At 38.7% G+C, this 18318-nt stretch overlaps 1 protein-coding gene across 1 annotated transcript; it reads left to right on the plus strand.

Moving 5' to 3' along the window:
* Positions 1-2132: 2132 nt before the first annotated feature.
* Positions 2133-16516, plus strand: LOC136981556 (2',3'-cyclic-nucleotide 3'-phosphodiesterase-like). The gene is made up of 6 exons (XM_067277875.1): positions 2133-2208; positions 14252-14549; positions 14621-14777; positions 15099-15291; positions 15765-15850; positions 15920-16516. Exons 1-6 carry the CDS (start codon positions 2154-2156, stop codon positions 16439-16441), a joined length of 1311 nt encoding a protein of 436 aa, XP_067133976.1. The 5' UTR covers positions 2133-2153; the 3' UTR covers positions 16442-16516.
* Positions 16517-18318: the final 1802 nt, after the last annotated feature.

The raw sequence follows: 18318 nt of genomic DNA on the forward strand, positions 1-18318 counted from the left end.
GAAGCCGGCGTATCTGGTATTTTGGAAATCAAACTCAAATACAGAAAGTAGATATAGGCAATCGGTATGCGAAACCAGTGTATTTTGGCACTACCTCAAAATGCGTGCGTGCCTCGAACCGCAATGCGGGCAGAATTGTCACACGTTTCGCAGGTGATCTAGATAGTGAAATTGTTTAGCCGTTTTTATATCCAAGTGTAGAATATATACTTGTTTATCTTTGGTTTGAGGAGCAGAAAAGAAAGTAAAGAAGAAACTGTGGTTCAATGAAACACATTTATTCACAAAATTTTAAATATTATTATTATTATTGGTACAAAAGTATTAAATGCGATGTTAACACTGTACATGCTTTCTTAGATCTCATAGGCAGTTGGTACAATATTGTACATAAGTGCACGAGCACCATATTTCGAAAACTTGTCGCACGTCCACTTCCGTCGTTGCTAATTGTCGTAATTTTGTACTTAACGATACAATTTTTATTCTGTTTTATTAATTAATTAATTAATTCAAAGTTTCCTATGCTTATTTTTTCTTAACTATTGCTTTTCATACACAATTATGTTTTCATATTCCAGCAAAACATTTAATTCTGAAAATCTGTATCCTCACTCAACTTAGTCCCCTAAACATTTTCTGCGCATGTTTTAAGTATTTGCAAGGTACGGTAGAACCTCGCTTAACAATGTCATAATGACTTATATAGCTTAGACACATTATTGAGAAATTTATATTCCTCCATTAAACAATATATTGGTCGGTAAATTACAATAACAATCGTGCAGAGAGATAGAAGTTCCGGTAAGGGATTAATTGCATTATCTCGAACCGAAGGGGGTTTTAAATGTAGGGAAGATAATCGGTTATTGGGATTATTTGCGCAGAGAAGACGAGAATAAAATTACAATTTAAAGTTTTGCTAGCCGCGTCCAAAGGTACTAAGGGTCCGCGATCCTTTGCAATTTATTCCAAGAATGTTGATTTTTGGGAAAGGACGAGCCTACAATGAGTAAAAATTGCTGCGACATCATTACAGTGCCAGGCTGCAATTTTTATTCATATTTTTTTCATTTAACTTAAAATATATACTCTACCCCAAATTAGTAGTCTCTTGCCCCTGTACCTCATACTTTTCCCGATAACAAGTCAGTCGTGTTAGTCATCTATCTGTTCTGGGGTAAACTTTTGAATTGAAATGACCACGTTCCTTTCAATTCCCTTTGAAATTGACACGATGATGATTTCAATGTCTCGATCACTGTTAACATTCGGACTTCCCTCTAACTTCCATTTGGGGGACGGCGATTTGCCTCTTTGTCTGTCTTCACACCGATGTGGAAAAGTCCGCAGAGGTGGTCGGGCGGTCGTCCTCTTACCCGTTTCTCGCTTTACGACGTCACGTATTCTTCGGTCTTGCGAAGGACGTGACGTCTCTGTAATTAAATTGCATCCGTAACACCAGAACGCGTTGCCATGAACTCGTCACGTTTATAACTTCCGATTACCCGGGAAGTCGAACGGGGTCGGAACACCGTTAATCGTTCGTAATTAAATACTCCTTAGCCGTTAAAGGAATCCCTTTCGAACGCGGTAAACGATCCTAGCTTTAAATGGGTGGTAACCGCGCAGGAATCGAGTTCGAAATCCGTCCGACGTCGGTCATTAATAACTCGCGCGTAAATTCAAAAAGCTCGTTAAAGTTACCTCCGCCACAAAAGACGGCGTGACCGGTGTTCTCGACGCATGGGCGAAAACGAATCTCGAAATAGGTTAAACTTTTTAAACAGTAAATTGCGCTGTTTAGTGTTTAATTGATACTTAAAATCCCGAATTCCACAGGGAGTAATCTATAGTATATCCAATTGATTTTCGAGCCACCCGTATCGTAATTTAATTTCGACCTCTCGCGGCCATCTTTCTCCAACAGTCAGACACAATTAGATCGATAGAGCAACACTACTGTCGTGTGTGATTATTATTGAAAAATACAGTACTATTGTTAATATTTATTTACTTTCTAAGAAAGTAAATAAATATTATACTTTAGTAATATTAATTACTAACTCGACACGTGTATAAACGGCGTTAATGCGCAAATATCCCTCGTGACGTCACAGAGGAGGAAATGCTTTCGGTTTCGGTTTTTAAAAATGGACGGAGGAGAAAGGTCGGCGCGTAACACTAGAGGATCCATATCCAAGAAAGGTGAGGAATTTTAAATCGAAAAAACAACGACGCGTGTCAATTGTTTTAATTTCTCAACCTGGATTTGAAATTTTCTAAACAATCTATATATATAAAAATGAATGTATGTCTGTGTGTGTGTGTGTGTGTGTGTGTGGTGTTTGTCCTTCATGCATTACCACACCATTTATCCGATTGCCATGAAACTTTGGGAAGTTGTTTAATACATTCCCGCGAAGGTTTGTGGCATATGTGAAGATCACCATTTCCCCCCTTTCAATAATATATTTATATATGGATTAAGGCTTTTATGTCCAACAGATGGCGCTAACTTCCGACGACCTAAGTTTGCTTTTCTGTAAGGCATCATGCTTTTCTGTGAGAATGGACCTAAGCAGATCATTTTCTACCTATCTATATAAATAAAATACAACGTTTGTTTCTTCCTACAGATTCCTTTGAAATTTTGACACAACGTTGCATTCGAATATGCACGTGCTTTTATATAATATACATCTCGAAATTCTCCCTACGGGGGGAGATGGACGGGATTAAGGCTTATCGTGAAGAACTCGGCATCTATTATACTATTTTACATGCGGTTTTTTGCGTTTTTAATTGCGTTTTAATAGGTGACGTCAACAGAATATACACTAAAAAGGGATTTTTCGATATTCCTCCAGCCGGGAAAGGGACAGGATTAAGGCTTACTGTGAAGAACTCGGCTTCTATTTATACTATTTTACATGCGGTTTTTTGCGTTTTTAATTGCGTTTTAATAGGTGACGTCAACAGAATATACACTAAAAAGGGATTTTTCGATATTCCCCAGCGGGGAAAGGGACAGAATTAAGGCTTACCGTGAAGAACTCGGCTTCTATTTATACTATTTTACATGCGGTTTTTTGCGTTTTTAATTGCGTTTTAATAGGTGACGTCAACAGAATATACACTAAAAAGGGATTTTTCGATATTCTCCAGCGGGGAAAGGGACAGGATTAAGGCTTACTGTGAAGAACTCGGCTTCTATTTATACTATTTTACATGCGGTTTTTTGCGTTTTTAATTGCGTTTTAATAGGTGACGTCAACAGAATATACACTAAAAAGGGATTTTTCGATATTCTCCAGCGCGGGAAAGGGACAGGATTAAGGCTTACTGTGAAGAACTCGGCTTCTATTTATACTATTTTACATGCTGTTTTTTGCGTTTTTAATTGCGTTTTAATAGGTGACGTCAACAGAATATACACTAAAAAGGGATTTTTCGATATTCCCCAGCGGGGAAAGGGACAGAGATTAAGGCTTACCGTGAAGAACTCGGCTTCTATTTATACTATTTTACATGCGGTTTTTTGCGTTTTTAATTGCGTTTTAATAGGTGACGTCAACAGAATATACACTAAAAAGGGATTTTTCGATATTCCCCAGCGGGGAAAGAGACAGGATTAAGGCTTACTGTGAAGAACTCGGCTTCTATTTATACTATTTTACATGCGGTTTTTTGCGTTTTTAATTGCGTTTTAATAGGTGACGTCAACAGAATATACACTAAAAAGGGATTTTTCGATATTCCCCAGCGGGAAAGGGACAGAATTAAGGCTTACCGTGAAGAACTCGGCTTCTATTTATACTATTTTACATGCGGTTTTTTGCGTTTTTAATTGCGTTTTAATAGGTGACGTCAACAGAATATACACTAAAAAGGGATTTTTCGATATTCCCCAGCGGGGAAAGGGACAGAATTAAGGCTTACCGTGAAGAACTCGGCTTCTATTTATACTATTTTACATGCGGTTTTTTGCGTTTTTAATTGCGTTTTAATAGGTGACGTCAACAGAATATACACTAAAAAGGGATTTTTCGATATTCCCCAGCGGGGAAAGGGACAGAATTAAGGCTTACTGTGAAGAACTCGGCTTCTATTTATACTATTTTACATGCGGTTTTTTGCGTTTTTAATTGCGTTTTAATAGGTGACGTCAACAGAATATACACTAAAAAGGGATTTTTCGATATTCCCCAGCGGGGAAAGGGACAGAATTAAGGCTTACCGTGAAGAACTCGGCTTCTATTTATACTATTTTACATGCTTTTTTTTGCGTTTTTAATTGCGTTTTAATAGGTGACGTCAACAGAATATACACTAAAAAGGGATTTTTCGATATTCCCCAGCGGGGAAAGGGACAGAATTAAGGCTTACCGTGAAGAACTCGGCTTCTATTTATACTATTTTACATGCGGTTTTTTGCGTTTTTAATTGCGTTTTAATAGGTGACGTCAACAGAATATACACTAAAAAGGGATTTTTCGATATTCCCCAGCGGGGAAAGGGACAGAATTAAGGCTTACCGTGAAGAACTCGGCTTCTATTTATACTATTTTACATGCGGTTTTTTGCGTTTTTAATTGCGTTTTAATAGGTGACGTCAACAGAATATACACTAAAAAGGGATTTTTCGATATTCCCCAGCGGGGAAAGGGACAGGATTAAGGCTTACCGTGAAGAACTCGGCTTCTATTTATACTATTTTACATGCTGTTTTTTGCGTTTTTAATTGCGTTTTAATAGGTGACGTCAACAGAATATACACTAAAAAGGGATTTTTCGATATTCCCCAGCGGGGAAAGGGACAGGATTAAGGCTTACCGTGAAGAACTCGGCTTCTATTTATACTATTTTACATGCGGTTTTTTGCGTTTTTAATTGCGTTTTAATAGGTGACGTCAACAGAATATACACTAAAAAGGGATTTTTCGATATTCCCCAGCGGGGAAAGGGACAGGATTAAGGCTTACCGTGAAGAACTCGGCTTCTATTTATACTATTTTACATGCGGTTTTTTGCGTTTTTAATTGCGTTTTAATAGGTGACGTCAACAGAATATACACTAAAAAGGGATTTTTCGATATTCCCCAGCGGGGAAAGGGACAGGATTAAGGCTTACCGTGAAGAACTCGGCTTCTATTTATACTATTTTACATGCTGTTTTTTGCGTTTTTAATTGCGTTTTAATAGGTGACGTCAACAGAATATACACTAAAAAGGGATTTTTCGATATTCTCCAGCGGGGAAAGGGACAGGATTAAGGCTTACTGTGAAGAACTCGGCTTCTATTTATACTATTTTACATGCTGTTTTTTGCGTTTTTAATTGCGTTTTAATAGGTGACGTCAACAGAATATACACTAAAAAGGGATTTTTCGATATTCTCCAGCGGGGAAAGGGACAGAATTAAGGCTTACCGTGAAGAACTCGGCTTCTATTTATACTATTTTACATGCGGTTTTTTGCGTTTTTAATTGCGTTTTAATAGGTGACGTCAACAGAATATACACTAAAAAGGGATTTTTCGATATTCCCCAGCGGGGAAAGAGACAGGATTAAGGCTTACTGTGAAGAACTCGGCTTCTATTTATACTATTTTACATGCGGTTTTTTGCGTTTTTAATTGCGTTTTAATAGGTGACGTCAACAGAATATACACTAAAAAGGGATTTTTCGATATTCCCAGCGGGGAAAGGGACAGGATTAAGGCTTACCGTGAAGAACTCGGCTTCTATTTATACTATTTTACATGCGGTTTTTTGCGTTTTTAATTGCGTTTTAATAGGTGACGTCAACAGAATATACACTAAAAAGGGATTTTTCGATATTCCCCAGCGGGGAAAGGGACAGAATTAAGGCTTACCGTGAAGAACTCGGCTTCTATTTATACTATTTTACATGCGGTTTTTTGCGTTTTTAATTGCGTTTTAATAGGTGACGTCAACAGAATATACACTAAAAAGGGATTTTTCGATATTCCCCAGCGGGGAAAGGGACAGGATTAAGGCTTACCGTGAAGAACTCGGCTTCTATTTATACTATTTTACATGCGGTTTTTTGCGTTTTTAATTGCGTTTTAATAGGTGACGTCAACAGAATATACACTAAAAAGGGATTTTTCGATATTCTCCAGCGGGGAAAGGGACAGAATTAAGGCTTACTGTGAAGAACTCGGCTTCTATTTATACTATTTTACATGCTGTTTTTTGCGTTTTTAATTGCGTTTTAATAGGTGACGTCAACAGAATATACACTAAAAAGGGATTTTTCGATATTCCCCAGCGGGGAAAGGGACAGGATTAAGGCTTACTGTGAAGAACTCGGCTTCTATTTATACTATTTTACATGCGGTTTTTTGCGTTTTTAATTGCGTTTTAATAGGTGACGTCAACAGAATATACACTAAAAAGGGATTTTTCGATATTCCCCAGCGGGAAAGGGACAGAATTAAGGCTTACCGTGAAGAACTCGGCTTCTATTTATACTATTTTACATGCGGTTTTTTGCGTTTTTAATTGCGTTTTAATAGGTGACGTCAACAGAATATACACTAAAAAGGGATTTTTCGATATTCCCCAGCGGGGAAAGGACAGAATTAAGGCTTACTGTGAAGAACTCGGCTTCTATTTATACTATTTTACATGCGGTTTTTTGCGTTTTTAATTGCGTTTTAATAGGTGACGTCAACAGAATATACACTAAAAAGGGATTTTTCGATATTCCCCAGCGGGGAAAGGGACAGAATTAAGGCTTACCGTGAAGAACTCGGCTTCTATTTATACTATTTTACATGCGGTTTTTTGCGTTTTTAATTGCGTTTTAATAGGTGACGTCAACAGAATATACACTAAAAAGGGATTTTTCGATATTCTCCAGCGGGGAAAGGGACAGGATTAAGGCTTACCGTGAAGAACTCGGCTTCTATTTATACTATTTTACATGCGGTTTTTTGCGTTTTTAATTGCGTTTTAATAGGTGACGTCAACAGAATATACACTAAAAAGGGATTTTTCGATATTCCCCAGCGGGGAAAGAGACAGAATTAAGGCTTACCGTGAAGAACTCGGCTTCTATTTATACTATTTTACATGCTGTTTTTTGCGTTTTTAATTGCGTTTTAATAGGTGACGTCAACAGAATATACACTAAAAAGGGATTTTTCGATATTCCCCAGCGGGGAAAGGGACAGAATTAAGGCTTACCGTGAAGAACTCGGCTTCTATTTATACTATTTTACATGCGGTTTTTTGCGTTTTTAATTGCGTTTTAATAGGTGACGTCAACAGAATATACACTAAAAAGGGATTTTTCGATATTCCCCAGCGGGGAAAGGGACAGGATTAAGGCTTACCGTGAAGAACTCGGCTTCTATTTATACTATTTTACATGCGGTTTTTTGCGTTTTTAATTGCGTTTTAATAGGTGACGTCAACAGAATATACACTAAAAAGGGATTTTTCGATATTCCCCAGCGGGGAAAGGGACAGGATTAAGGCTTACTGTGAAGAACTCGGCTTCTATTTATACTATTTTACATGCGGTTTTTTGCGTTTTTAATTGCGTTTTAATAGGTGACGTCAACAGAATATACACTAAAAAGGGATTTTTCGATATTCCCCAGCGGGGAAAGGGACAGGATTAAGGCTTACCGTGAAGAACTCGGCTTCTATTTATACTATTTTACATGCGGTTTTTTGCGTTTTTAATTGCGTTTTAATAGGTGACGTCAACAGAATATACACTAAAAAGGGATTTTTCGATATTCTCCAGCGGGGAAAGGGACAGAATTAAGGCTTACCGTGAAGAACTCGGCTTCTATTTATACTATTTTACATGCGGTTTTTTGCGTTTTTAATTGCGTTTTAATAGGTGACGTCAACAGAATATACACTAAAAAGGGATTTTTCGATATTCCCCAGCGGGGAAAGGGACAGAATTAAGGCTTACCGTGAAGAACTCGGCTTCTATTTATACTATTTTACATGCGGTTTTTTGCGTTTTTAATTGCGTTTTAATAGGTGACGTCAACAGAATATACACTAAAAAGGGATTTTTCGATATTCCCCAGCGGGGAAAGGGACAGAATTAAGGCTTACCGTGAAGAACTCGGCTTCTATTTATACTATTTTACATGCGGTTTTTTGCGTTTTTAATTGCGTTTTAATAGGTGACGTCAACAGAATATACACTAAAAAGGGATTTTTCGATATTCCCCAGCGGGGAAAGGGACAGAATTAAGGCTTACCGTGAAGAACTCGGCTTCTATTTATACTATTTTACATGCGGTTTTTTGCGTTTTTAATTGCGTTTTAATAGGTGACGTCAACAGAATATACACTAAAAAGGGATTTTTCGATATTCCCCAGCGGGGAAAGGGACAGAATTAAGGCTTACCGTGAAGAACTCGGCTTCTATTTATACTATTTTACATGCGGTTTTTTGCGTTTTTAATTGCGTTTTAATAGGTGACGTCAACAGAATATACACTAAAAAGGGATTTTTCGATATTCCCCAGCGGGGAAAGGGACAGAATTAAGGCTTACCGTGAAGAACTCGGCTTCTATTTATACTATTTTACATGCTGTTTTTTGCGTTTTTAATTGCGTTTTAATAGGTGACGTCAACAGAATATACACTAAAAAGGGATTTTTCGATATTCCCCAGCGGGGAAAGGGACAGAATTAAGGCTTACCGTGAAGAACTCGGCTTCTATTTATACTATTTTACATGCGGTTTTTTGCGTTTTTAATTGCGTTTTAATAGGTGACGTCAACAGAATATACACTAAAAAGGGATTTTTCGATATTCCCAGCGGGGAAAGGGACAGAATTAAGGCTTACCGTGAAGAACTCGGCTTCTATTTATACTATTTTACATGCGGTTTTTTGCGTTTTTAATTGCGTTTTAATAGGTGACGTCAACAGAATATACACTAAAAAGGGATTTTTCGATATTCCCCAGCGGGGAAAGGGACAGAATTAAGGCTTACCGTGAAGAACTCGGCTTCTATTTATACTATTTTACATGCGGTTTTTTTGCGTTTTTAATTGCGTTTTAATAGGTGACGTCAACAGAATATACACTAAAAAGGGATTTTTCGATATTCCCCAGCGGGGAAAGGGACAGAATTAAGGCTTACCGTGAAGAACTCGGCTTCTATTTATACTATTTTACATGCGGTTTTTTGCGTTTTTAATTGCGTTTTAATAGGTGACGTCAACAGAATATACACTAAAAAGGGATTTTTCGATATTCCCCAGCGGGGAAAGGGACAGAATTAAGGCTTACCGTGAAGAACTCGGCTTCTATTTATACTATTTTACATGCGGTTTTTTGCGTTTTTAATTGCGTTTTAATAGGTGACGTCAACAGAATATACACTAAAAAGGGATTTTTCGATATTCCCCAGCGGGGAAAGGGACAGAATTAAGGCTTACCGTGAAGAACTCGGCTTCTATTTATACTATTTTACATGCTGTTTTTTGCGTTTTTAATTGCGTTTTAATAGGTGACGTCAACAGAATATACACTAAAAAGGGATTTTTCGATATTCCCCAGCGGGGAAAGGGACAGAATTAAGGCTTACCGTGAAGAACTCGGCTTCTATTTATACTATTTTACATGCTGTTTTTTGCGTTTTTAATTGCGTTTTAATAGGTGACGTCAACAGAATATACACTAAAAAGGGATTTTTCGATATTCCCCAGCGGGGAAAGGGACAGAATTAAGGCTTACCGTGAAGAACTCGGCTTCTATTTATACTATTTTACATGCGGTTTTTTGCGTTTTTAATTGCGTTTTAATAGGTGACGTCAACAGAATATACACTAAAAAGGGATTTTTCGATATTCCCCAGCGGGGAAAGGGACAGGATTAAGGCTTACCGTGAAGAACTCGGCTTCTATTTATACTATTTTACATGCTGTTTTTTGCGTTTTTAATTGCGTTTTAATAGGTGACGTCAACAGAATATACACTAAAAAGGGATTTTTCGATATTCCCCAGCGGGGAAAGGGACAGGATTAAGGCTTACCGTGAAGAACTCGGCTTCTATTTATACTATTTTACATGCGGTTTTTTGCGTTTTTAATTGCGTTTTAATAGGTGACGTCAACAGAATATACACTAAAAAGGGATTTTTCGATATTCCCCAGCGGGGAAAGGGACAGGATTAAGGCTTACCGTGAAGAACTCGGCTTCTATTTATACTATTTTACATGCGGTTTTTTGCGTTTTTAATTGCGTTTTAATAGGTGACGTCAACAGAATATACACTAAAAAGGGATTTTTCGATATTCTCCAGCGGGGAAAGGGACAGAATTAAGGCTTACCGTGAAGAACTCGGCTTCTATTTATACTATTTTACATGCGGTTTTTTGCGTTTTTAATTGCGTTTTAATAGGTGACGTCAACAGAATATACACTAAAAAGGGATTTTTCGATATTCCCCAGCGGGGAAAGGGACAGAATTAAGGCTTACCGTGAAGAACTCGGCTTCTATTTATACTATTTTACATGCTGTTTTTTGCGTTTTTAATTGCGTTTTAATAGGTGACGTCAACAGAATATACACTAAAAAGGGATTTTTCGATATTCTCCAGCGGGGAAAGGGACAGGATTAAGGCTTACCGTGAAGAACTCGGCTTCTATTTATACTATTTTACATGCGGTTTTTTGCGTTTTTAATTGCGTTTTAATAGGTGACGTCAACAGAATATACACTAAAAAGGGATTTTTCGATATTCCCCAGCGGGGAAAGGGACAGGATTAAGGCTTACCGTGAAGAACTCGGCTTCTATTTATACTATTTTACATGCGGTTTTTTGCGTTTTTAATTGCGTTTTAATAGGTGACGTCAACAGAATATACACTAAAAAGGGATTTTTCGATATTCTCCAGCGGGGAAAGGGACAGGATTAAGGCTTACTGTGAAGAACTCGGCTTCTATTTATACTATTTTACATGCGGTTTTTTGCGTTTTTAATTGCGTTTTAATAGGTGACGTCAACAGAATATACACTAAAAAGGGATTTTTCGATATTCCCCAGCGGGGAAAGGGACAGGATTAAGGCTTACTGTGAAGAACTCGGCTTCTATTTATACTATTTTACATGCGGTTTTTTGCGTTTTTAATTGCGTTTTAATAGGTGACGTCAACAGAATATACACTAAAAAGGGATTTTTCGATATTCCCCAGCGGGGAAAGGGACAGGATTAAGGCTTACCGTGAAGAACTCGGCTTCTATTTATACTATTTTACATGCGGTTTTTTGCGTTTTTAATTGCGTTTTAATAGGTGACGTCAACAGAATATACACTAAAAAGGGATTTTTCGATATTCTCCAGCGGGAAAGGGACAGGATTAAGGCTTACTGTGAAGAACTCGGCTTCTATTTATACTATTTTACATGCGGTTTTTTGCGTTTTTAATTGCGTTTTAATAGGTGACGTCAACAGAATATACACTAAAAAGGGATTTTTCGATATTCCCCAGCGGGGAAAGGGACAGGATTAAGGCTTACTGTGAAGAACTCGGCTTCTATTTATACTATTTTACATGCGGTTTTTTGCGTTTTTAATTGCGTTTTAATAGGTGACGTCAACAGAATATACACTAAAAAGGGATTTTTCGATATTCTCCAGCCGGGAAAGGGACAGGATTAAGGCTTACTGTGAAGAACTCGGCTTCTATTTATACTATTTTACATGCTGTTTTTTGCGTTTTTAATTGCGTTTTAATAGGTGACGTCAACAGAATATACACTAAAAAGGGATTTTTCGATATTCTCCAGCCGGGAAAGAGACAGGATTAAGGCTTACTGTGAAGAACTCGGCTTCTATTTATACTATTTTACATGCTGTTTTTTGCGTTTTTAATTGCGTTTTAATAGGTGACGTCAACAGAATATACACTAAAAAGGGATTTTTCGATATTCTCCAGCCGGGAAAGAGACAGGATTAAGGCTTACTGTGAAGAACTCGGCTTCTATTTATACTATTTTACATGCGGTTTTTTGCGTTTTTAATTGCGTTTTAATAGGTGACGTCAACAGAATATACACTAAAAAGGGATTTTTCGATATTCTCCAGCCGGGAAAGAGACAGGATTAAGGCTTACCGTGAAGAACTCGGCTTCTATTTATACTATTTTACATGCGGTTTTTTGCGTTTTTAATTGCGTTTTAATAGGTGACGTCAACAGAATATACACTAAAAAGGGATTTTTCGATATTCTCCAGCCGGGAAAGAGACAGGATTAAGGCTTACTGTGAAGAACTCGGCTTCTATTTATACTATTTTACATGCGGTTTTTTGCGTTTTTAATTGCGTTTTAATAGGTGACGTCAACAGAATATACACTAAAAAGGGATTTTTCGATATTCTCCAGCCGGGAAAGAGACAGGATTAAGGCTTACTGTGAAGAACTCGGCTTCTATTTATACTATTTTACATGCTGTTTTTTGCGTTTTTAATTGCGTTTTAATAGGTGACGTCAACAGAATATACACTAAAAAGAGATTTTTTGAAATTCCCCCACGAGGGAAGTGTTAGACATTTATAATAGATACATTTTGAGCCACAACAACGCGTGGCCGGGTCAGCTAGTAGTAAATACAAAACGATGTTAAAAATGAATCACTTAATATTTGACGACGATTAAGATCTTTATACGCGATTTTCGAAATTATTTGTAACGTAATTAGGTTAGTATGGAATAGTTTAGAAAATTTTCTTAACCTGGGAGGCTAACACCGGAACACTGATCTACTCCCTTCTCCTCTCCCCCCGCACGTCTGGAATGTCACAGTAGAGCTCGAGTGATAAGAATCGGAAGTAAACGTGGCAATCGCGATTTATCTAACGCCGCATTGTAAAGCGGCTAAATTAACAATCCGGCTACGATATATACATACCAATTGAGACAGTGAAATTAAGAATGTTTAGAAATGCATTCAATTTATTGCTACAGAATATTTTGTCTCGTTTACAAACGTTTAAATTAAGAATTAAAGAAAGGAATGTCTTTCTTAATTTTGAAAGTAAATAAAATGATCCTACTTAGTTTTTTTGAGTCGCACCATCTCGGTTAAGGGTGAAAAGTCGCCGTTCCTTTGCACATTTTTACAGAAGAGTTGGAATATTCTAACTCGTTACATTTATTCGACGCAAATGGCACGCTGCTTGACTAAAAGAAAAATGGCGGACGTGTATTCAATTTTTTAAATTAACTATGGCGTCGCCGTAGCCACGCTAGTATATTCTAGCTCGTTGCACCGACGGTATGACTACAGCTCATCCAACCACCAATTACTAGGAATCTCCCGATACCACGTAAGTATCGATATCGTCCAGTATCAAAAATCTTGCCAGATATCGCCGTTCAGTTTGTCGCGTGGCATTCGTGTTTTTACTGCCGAGAAGGTACTGTACTCGTTATAATGAAGGCCGAGTAGCCCAGAGCAACAATTAGTATTTTTGCTTACTCCGAGGAATTGAATCCCAGCCTGATTCAGAACTCTGGGCGTAAGTTAGTATTCAGTTTATATTCGTAGGATGTCTTATGTACAGTACACAAAAGAAGTCTCAGATCTACAGTCCTGCTAATGAGTTCTGTGGGTACTTTTTTTTTTGGTTTTTTGCCTTCTGGACACTAAGAGGACCTCTTAGCAGGCCCATTATGGGTTCGGTCGAGCCGACATATCCTGTCGGATGAGCTCCCGAAAAATTCCTGAGGATTTTTTTCTATCCTGTCCGAATTCTATCCCGGGGCCGCCACTGGATACTACTATACGTGGGATAGAAGTGGATAATAAATCGTTGGTGAAGAGGTAAAATAGTGTCTTTACGTTGGAAGTTTTTTATTATGTTCAAGTTTTACAAATGCCAGTGTAAACGAGTACTATATATACAAATTGTAGCTCATTTTCAATCTTTCCGATAGTCTAATCGATTAACAAACAAAAGTACTGCGTAACGTTTAATACATAATTGCATAATTAAGTAGGATTACCCATAATAGTTAAAGGAATATACGGACGGATTACCATTAAAAGTAGTGAAACAGCGGGGCAAAATATAGAGAATTTATTCATATTTTTCAATCTAATAAAGGTTGGCATATAATATAAAGTTTCAATTTACCTTTTGGGACACAGATGCAATTTTAAATACGTCTTTAAAATAATTGTACGTATTTTTTATCCAATAATAATAATAATTTAACCAACGTTTTCAGTCGGATGCAATAAAGACCGGTCATTGCCGATTCCCGGATCCGACGCACCCCCCGATCGGATATTTACTTTCCCCTTTCTTCGGGATTCGGCTACAGTCGACTACTTGAAAAAACACAACAGGATTATGTTCATTATAAGAGGGCCGTCGGGGACCGGCAAAGAAACGCTCTCCTCCACGATAGCTTCCTTGTATCCAGAGAGCGACGTCTTCTCGGCTAAACACTATTACAGTCTCCCACTGGCCGAGCGAAGGACGAGATTTAATGCCCGAAAGTCTCACGCCTGGTGTCTCAATAGGTAAGTTTCCGGTGTTGAAATTGTATTACGATTATCGTTAATTGTAATTAAATATTAATTTCGTACGGCAGAGTGGAAGACGGATGCAAAGAGAACAAACCGATATTAATAGTACGGAATACAAACGTAAGAAAATGGGAAATTCAACCTTACCTTAACTTGGCCAGGGATTTTCAATACACCGTTATCTTTGCCGATTGTTCTAAGAAATTCTGTTTCGATCCCGAAGTAAGTCAACGATTCGGAACCCGGTTTCTATGAATTTATATTATTTCCCGTTCGTTATAGAATATCACGCGAAGGAAGTGTGGCCACGGGTCAAATTTTGACACGGCGGGAGTCCAAAAATGTAAAAAAGAAAAAGCGCGTATAAAATTGTGTTTGGCCTATTTTGCATTATATGTCGGGAGTGGGCGAGCCAAAAATAACGAAACTCGGATAGAACAATGCTACATTATAAAATAATAATTAAATCGGATAAATACAATTTGATTTACGTAAAAAGCTGGGTTTACCGATAATTTGCGGCAATCGTTTTCTCGTTTCTAGATACTGGCTAAATCGAATACGCAAGGACTGGACGCCGAATATTTCCAAACCCGATTAAAACAGTGGGAAGAAGTCATACCGTGGTATACGGGTTGGTTCCTCGGTCCCGCCGACGTTGGCTGGTTACGCGACAAATCCACCAACTTGCTAAAAGAAATTACCGCCGGAAAAAGCGCTTTGGGGATTTCTTCCGGTGAGTGTTAGATGTATTGTACAGTACTGTACATTTCCGTTTCCGAGATATTTCGGATCCGGCGCTGCAGAAAGCTAGTGTCCCGAACACCCCGTCAACGGGTTCCGAGTTTTTTGATTGTTCTTCCCTTCGAGGATTCCTCGCTCTTTTATCCACCTTCCTTTTTTCTAATACAGTTAATAATAAATAAATCTTATAAGTATTAATCCGTACGGAAAAGATCTACTAAAGGCCCGAAAATTGCGGGCCTTTGGTAGATCTCGAATTGTCCTACGCATTTGACTGGAATCGGACCCTTTGGATTAATAACCCATTAGTCAATAGTCCGTTAATTGGACTAGGAACCGACCCCCGAGGATCGAGTTGTCGGAAACACCAATTTAAAGTGGAAATCGAATCCTCCTACTCAAAACCGCCCAAACACACAAATAATTGTAAGGAAATATTGATTTCAATTTCTCTTACGCTCGAAGATTTAAATTACGAAGACGAGAAGCAGTTCTTCTGTATATGCACGTATTGCGGATGCGAAAACTCCGATCATTTCCTGGACTGTCAGGTCAGATGTAAATATACAAAGTTAAATCTCTAACCATCGATTTACCTTAACGGGTTTTGTTCGTTTCAGGTGCAAGACCAACTGGGAAAAATGTTCTACGTCACTATAATTGGATTTCTTCTCGCTCCGGAGGTAATGGCCGCCGTGGTCGGGCTTACGCCGGAACAGGTTAAGATAAGCGAAATAGGAAAGGATTACCCGCACGACGACGCGTTGTTGGATATTCTGAGCCACGCCGCGCGATCCGTAAGCGTGGGGAGTTGTAATTTCGCCAGTTCTAACGTCGTAAATGCCACCGACCGGTCGGTGTCCACGGCGCGGGCGGAGAAACAAGAGGGTAATATGGCGACGGAAAACCTTAGTTACGTCGTGGTCAAGCGTTCTCGCACCGCCGCCTTCCCGTATATTACGAGTGTGGAGGCGTTCAATGGCGCGATGTATTCGGAAGTGGCCGAACAGGGTTCGATTCCTTCCGATAAATTCTGCCGTTTACGAGACGTCGGAGTGTGCCAAATACGGAAAGACGTTTGGCTGGTTCTCCCTCCCGAGAAATACACTTTGCAGAGTGTTTTTACCGGTTATTTCTATTAATTTATTTCGTCGTGTTTTTCAGAAAATAGTTACTTGTGAACTTCCCCTTAAAGAATAAAGTGTTTATAATATGGAGTTATCGTGTCTGATTTTCTCGTTAGGGTTAATGTTACTGCGAAGCTTCGGAAATAGGTCTAGAATTTGTGCAAAAAGGGGAAAAGAAATTTTTTCTCATTGTTTTGGAATAGAAGCCAATAATAATTATTATTGTTATAATAACATTATGTTGAAAAAACTCATCAACAACAAAAAAAAGGAAAACGAAAAATGAATGTTTTATGTCCATAAAAGGGCATGTCTGTAGAGATTTCCGAGAAAGTCGGACTTCTCGGGTTAAAACAGATGAATTTGATGCTTAGATCGAACATCTTCGGTAGGAATCGAATTGTCAGCCAATGTTGACTCATCTAACGACCTGGGTTCCGATCTCGTTGCAATTCGTAGCGAAGGAGGGGGGACCAATTAGAGAGCGGAGGCAAGTCGGCATCGACCTGGGACGCAAAGGAAAGTTATAAATAAAACCCCAAGAAAAAGAAGAGGTGACGCTGTCGGTTATTAGTTCTCTCAGTTCTTGGGTCGTCTTAGCTTGGACGTGTGTGCTTCCGTAAAAATTAAGAGGAAACTTTTCGGACATCGTGGAAACAACCCCTCTGTCGTGTCGCCTAGTGCCATCCAGGTTCCTCGGAGAAAATTCGCCTGAAGTCGTGCCCAACGCCTCGGGGTCTACGATCATTTCACCGTCCACGCCGAACTGTAGGAAAAGAAATCCCGAACATTCGAACTTTATTTGGACTTAATTCTCTGTGCTCTGTGCGGTGTTACCCTTTTATTCAAGAAAATATTGTAAGAAATTTTTATTTTATTAAACGGTTTTGAGATGGAAAACCTGTCTCGGTGAAATTCTTCCACTCCCACACGGCAGTGTTGACCGCTCGATTGTCGTGACATCTTTTCACCCAATTGGCTAACCTCACATTACCTATGGTTCCAAGATGGCGGCTCGTCTCTGATTCCAGCAAATAGAAGAAGGGAAACAGTGGGGACGCCCGTTCTAACCTAACCTAACCACGGCCGGATGGCCGAGCGGTAAAGGTGGCAGCCTACCGCTCTGGGGGACCGGGATCGAATCCGAACGGGTCGAATAATCCCCAGGAATTTTTCGGGGGTGGTCCGTTCGGATATGTCGGGCCCCGTCCCTCACCACCCGGTCGCCCCATTGTGGGCCTGGCCGAACCCATAATGGGCCTTCTAAAAGAGGCCCTCTTAGTGCCCACAGGGCGGAAAGAGTTAAAAAAAAAAAAAAAAAAAAAAAAAACCTAACCTAACCTATTCTAATAAATTGCCATAATTATTACCGACAAAATTATTAGAACAGGTTAGGTTAGGTTAGAACGTGCGTCCCCACAAGGGTCGGATTTACATAAGGGCATTTGGGACCTGTGCCCAGGGCCCCCACAAAACTAAAAAAAATTATGTTTAAACATAATTTTTTTCTATTACCGCGACAGCCTAGTGTGGTCTAATTATGAGGGCAACAGGCAGAGAAAACCAAATTTGGGAAAAAACCTATGAAACATCGGAAAATTTCGGGAAAAAATTTTACATGGGTATTTTTCGGTTAAATTAAAATACATATATTTTATTGTGTAAACTAATTATGTCTACAATAACCTTATTTTTAAATGAAATATACAACTTCCTAGTTCAAATCTAATTGAAAGTACAGTATTTTGTGTAAATTTTCTAAATCATCAAATTTGCCTACTCTTAAAGGGGTGACCCCCACCGAATTTGTGCCCAGGGCCCCTGGATTGGTAAATCCGGCCTGGTCCCCACTGTTTCCTTGCTGGAATCAGACGAGCCGCCATCTTGGAACC

This window comes from Centruroides vittatus, unplaced genomic scaffold (assembly GCF_030686945.1).
Source record: "Centruroides vittatus isolate TY-2023 unplaced genomic scaffold, ASM3068694v2 contig_767, whole genome shotgun sequence".
Lineage (NCBI taxonomy): Eukaryota > Metazoa > Arthropoda > Arachnida > Scorpiones > Buthidae > Centruroides > Centruroides vittatus.